This window comes from Acanthisitta chloris, unplaced genomic scaffold (assembly GCF_000695815.1).
Source record: "Acanthisitta chloris isolate BGI_N310 unplaced genomic scaffold, ASM69581v1 scaffold7508, whole genome shotgun sequence".
NCBI classification, from domain to species: Eukaryota; Metazoa; Chordata; class Aves; order Passeriformes; family Acanthisittidae; genus Acanthisitta; species Acanthisitta chloris.
Window position 1 is genome coordinate 54,076 of NW_008687527.1, and position 4,563 is coordinate 58,638.

The 4,563-nt window shown below is 40.3% G+C and overlaps 1 protein-coding gene across 1 annotated transcript in view; it reads left to right on the forward strand.

Annotated features, from left to right (window-relative positions):
* LOC103807884 (protein-glutamine gamma-glutamyltransferase 6-like) overlaps window positions 1–4,337 on the forward strand; it is a 15,057-nt gene extending 10,720 nt beyond the window's left edge. The window contains exons 10-13 of the mRNA XM_009080632.1: window positions 458–775; window positions 1,715–1,878; window positions 2,560–2,684; window positions 4,187–4,337. Coding sequence (XP_009078880.1) covers window positions 458–775; window positions 1,715–1,878; window positions 2,560–2,684; window positions 4,187–4,337 — 758 coding nt within the window. The remainder of the gene's footprint in view (window positions 1–457; window positions 776–1,714; window positions 1,879–2,559; window positions 2,685–4,186) is intronic.
* Window positions 4,338–4,563: the final 226 nt, after the last annotated feature.

The following is a 4,563-nucleotide window of genomic DNA, read 5'->3' on the forward strand; positions in this document are numbered from 1 at the left end:
AATATTAAAAAAAAAAAAAAAAAAAAAAACAACAAAAAAAAACAAAAGAAAGAAGATGTATTTCACTTGTTTTAAAGTTTGCTGTTTGGAATCAGTGGTCGTATTTCAATACTCCACCCCTCAATGTTTTAGTGCAACTGTATTTCATGGAGAGGCAAATTTCATCAGATCAGCAAAGTAACACCACACTATTGCATGTTCTGATTAGACAAAACAGAAATCTTGCTTCCTAAACAAAATGCATCACATTTCAGTGATTTATTCAACTTATTGCAGTATAGATATTACTTCCCTGTGAGAAACCTGAGCAGAAGCTTAATGAGTATATAGGGAACTTCTAGGTATTGCTTATTTCAGGGTGACACAGAGCTGACACTTCATTTCACTCTGAAACCCTTTCCACAGAGGAGCATTTGCAACAAAACCGGAATTTTACTCAGTTCTCTCCTTCCATCAGGTTCTTCTGAAGAAAGACGAGTCTATAAAAAGGCCTTGGCTAAGATATTTGGAACGAGCATCACCGAAGGACGCACAGAATCCCCCAGTGGAAGATCTTCAGAGACAGTTAGAAACCCTGGGATTGCTGGGAAATTCAAGCTGGCTGAACCTCCAGTTTTTGGCAAAGACATTAACCTCATCTTGGTTCTCAGTAACCTCTCTTCTGACCGCAAGTCCGTGAAGGTGGACATGAGTGCCTCAACCGTCCTGTACACGAGGAGAACAGTGGCAGAGATCCTGAAGGCAACCACTTCTGTGGACCTTGGGTCTAAACAAGGTAACTTTTAATGTCCCTATGGAGCCAATACAGCTTTCTTCCTATCCACAGGAAGGCAAATGGAAGGAAGAGACATCAATGTCATACCTATATCAGCCTTGTAATGCAGCTACTCATTCCATCTCTTAATAGCATTGTTTATGACTATATCTTACATGGTTTTCCTCTGAAAACTTTCACTACTTCAAGAATGAACTGAAGGTCTCATGAGATGTTACATAGGAGGCTACATTGATGTTATAGCTCCAGAAGCAACACTGTACATGTGTGTGTATCATGGTATGTATGTGAATATATGTGCATGTGTGTCTGTGTGGTGATTATTACATATACATAGGAGCACATCCTACTCTTCTAACAAATCAAAGTCTGATGAATGCTCTCTGGCACTTAACAGGCAACACTTTAAAACAAATCAACTAGGACAAAGTTTAAAAGTTACAGTGAAACTCTCTCTTTTGAAGAGTCAAGGCCATTGAAAGTATTACAGAGATCTTTTTCATCCCCAGTGGCTACAAAGATAAACATTTTTCCCATAGACAGCAGAAAAGTTGTAGAACTATAATGAGCAGCTGACCAGGTCACTTGAAAAGGATCTCTTGAAACTTGACAGAAAATTTCTTCTTGACTGAGATAAAACAAAGAGGTTATAAGGAGGGAAGAGATAAACAGATAAAAGTGGTCAGGAACCCAGTGAAATGCAGATGAGTTCCAGGCCAAAATCCTCCATTCTAAACTGTAGGGGTCAAAGGAGTTAGAGTAGAAAAGGATCACCAGAAGAGGGAAATACATAACCAGTCTCACAAGAAGGCAATACAGACAGACCACAGCTCTCTTGTCTTTTTTTTCTCTTTGACAGTTTCAAACCTCTCATGATAGCTCTTTTCTTCATCTTTCTTTGAAAACACAATGGTTCCTAAACGTATGTCTGAATTCCAGGGAAGCACATCCGGGTGAAGATTCCTTATACTCATTATGGAAAATATCTGACTACTGACAAAAGGATCCAAGTTACTGCTTTGTGTGAAGTCATGCACATGCGTGGGCTGAAGTTGCTGGTGGAAAAGACAATCATTTTAGAGGATACAAACATTATCATTAAGGTAAACAATTCTCTCCCTGATGTTCCAAACAGACACTAAAGTTTATTTCTGGAGCTCAGCTCTAAAGATGAGAGTTTGGGGGTAAATGCATTAGTTTAGGCTGCCATTTCAGATGTTGCTCCAAAATTCTACCTGCTTTAAACAAGAAAGCAAAGATGTGAGAGGTCATTTTGAACCTTGGCCTGAATCTGCCCCCTGTTCTTCAGGGCAGCTCTCACCTTCTTTCTTTCCCAGTCACATGCCACTGCTTTACACTCACAGAACTTGTTTTCATTTCATGTATTCTGGTTATTGACAAGTGCTTCTGCTGCCTCTAAATAACTTTGCCTACTCCCAAAATACAGATTTAAACCCTTATTTCTAGTCTATGCTAGGGTTGATTCATATTGTTTTAACACTTTAATCCTAGTCAATGATGTGCTGAAAAAAGCTACTCAGCAACCCATAGATCAGACAGGTTTCATGGGGTGTGTCTGTGCAGTCAGGACTCTGTTTCACTTATATGGTGCACAAAATATTGCAGACTTACAGTATTTGTATATTTAGCTAAGCCAAATCCAGCTTCAAGCATTAGGAAAGGCATATCAGCTGTCAGCTGAATGTCACTCACAGCTCAGCTGAATTCTGACTCCAGAAAAGTGTTAAACAGTGAATGATCAGAAATGTGTCTTTGTCCTTTAGCTTCCTCGGCGAATTGTAGTGAACAGAGCTGTGACTCTTGAGATCTCATATGCCAACCCCCTCCCTGAGCCCGTGAGCCGCTGTGTGCTCCTGGTCACTCTGATGAATCAACAGGTCAAGATAAAGTAAGTGAAAGCTGCAGCATTTACTCTTCTAACATGACCACCAGCATGTCTCATTTCTCAGAAAAAATAAATAAACATACAATCAACTGGGTTGGAAAAGACCTCCAAGATCATCAAGCCCAACCCTACCATGGTTACTATACCATGGCACTAAGTGCCCCATCCCGTCTTATCTTAAAAACCTCCAGGGATGATGAATCCACCACCTCCCTGGGCAGCACATTCCAATGCCTGATCACTCTCTCCATAAAAAAACTCTTCCTAATATCGAACCTAAACCTCCCCTGGCCGAGCTTGAGTCTGTGCCCTCTTGTCCTGCTGCTGGTTGCCTGGGAGAAGAGACCAACCCCCACCTGACTCCAACCTCCTGTCAGGGAGTTGTAGAGGGTGATAAGGTCTCCCCTGAGCCTCCTCTTCTCCAGGCTGAACACCCCCAGCTCCCTCAGCCTCTCCTCATGGCACTTGTGCTCGAGTCCCTTCACCAGCCTCGTTGCTCTTCTCTGGACCTGCTCCAGCACCTCAATGTCCCTCCTGAACTGAATTGTCTTTCTCATATTTTCTATTTATGAAAAAAAATATATTACTTTATATTGAGAGATATTATGATTTCTTAATCGCATATTGTTTATTCCACATAGAAACTTTTGTAACACCTAAAACCTGCTTTCTTTCCTGGGAATGCAAATGGGCATGGAAAATTCCTTTGTCACTCTGAAGTTTTACCTACAGCATAGCTTTGTGTTTCTGTTTTTATATACAATGCCCTGATACTGCAAAGGGAACTCTGAGCTAAAGCAAACAAGTCAGACACTGCCATGGCTCCCCTTTTTTCAGCCTGAACAAGAAGTTGCTCTGTTCTTTCAAGCAGGAGAAAATCGTGTCTTTTTGAAGCATAAAAGCAAGATGTTCTATTATTCTTTCTTATCCTCTGGACTCTGCAGCTTTATGGATTAACTCAGTGTTGAGTAGTAATTCCTATTTCCTAAAGCTTCTTTTATAATGGAACAGCTGGATTTGCTGTGGATCTGGAACTCTTTGGACATAATAATCCATAAAAATATGGAAAACATTATTCCAGTGAAAGACTAAGCCAATTTAGGCCAAAAGGAGATAGAAAACAAATCACAATGGCCATTAGAAAAATCATATTATTGCCAAAATGGGTATAAACCAAGCAGGCATAGGACAGAGCACTGAAAATTGACATCAGTTTTCCTATTCTGAGTTTGTGTTCACTGTCCAAAATTGATCCAGCCCTAAGATGAAGGCATGACTTAGCACTTCTCATTTCCCTAAGTCTAACTGAGAGTAAATGAAAGTGGTACTATCTTTTCTCATTTCTTAGCCTACACAAAGCCTCAAACCCTCAGTAATTGTCAAAACCCAAGGCTGGTCTTGGGTAGCTGTTGGTGCCCTAGCTGTCATGCAGTTCTGCTTCTTGGGAATCTCCGAAAAGACAATGGAAGTCTGAATTAATTGATTTTTTATTTCTTTTTTTTCAGTCTGGCACGACTTGCACCGAGGGAGAGATCAAAGATTTTCTTTGAATTCACACCTCGGAGGACTGGGCCCTTACAGCTGCAAGTAGACTTCTCTTGTGACAAATTTTCACATGTTAAGGGATTTGTAACAATCTCAGTAGCACCTGCATAATGTGATGGAATCAATCTCCACTTTCAGCATTAACATGGCAAGACATTCTCCTCTGTATAGGAACAGTGATGACAAAGGAACTTGCCACAAAAAAATTGGTGACCTCTCACATTGCAATAGGATCAAGTCTCCTGCTTTCACAGTGCTTAATTTAGTCTCTAATTATATTTCTTTTCCCCCCCTTGATTAAAAAAAAAAAGGAGCCTTTTCTTCATAGAAATAGTTT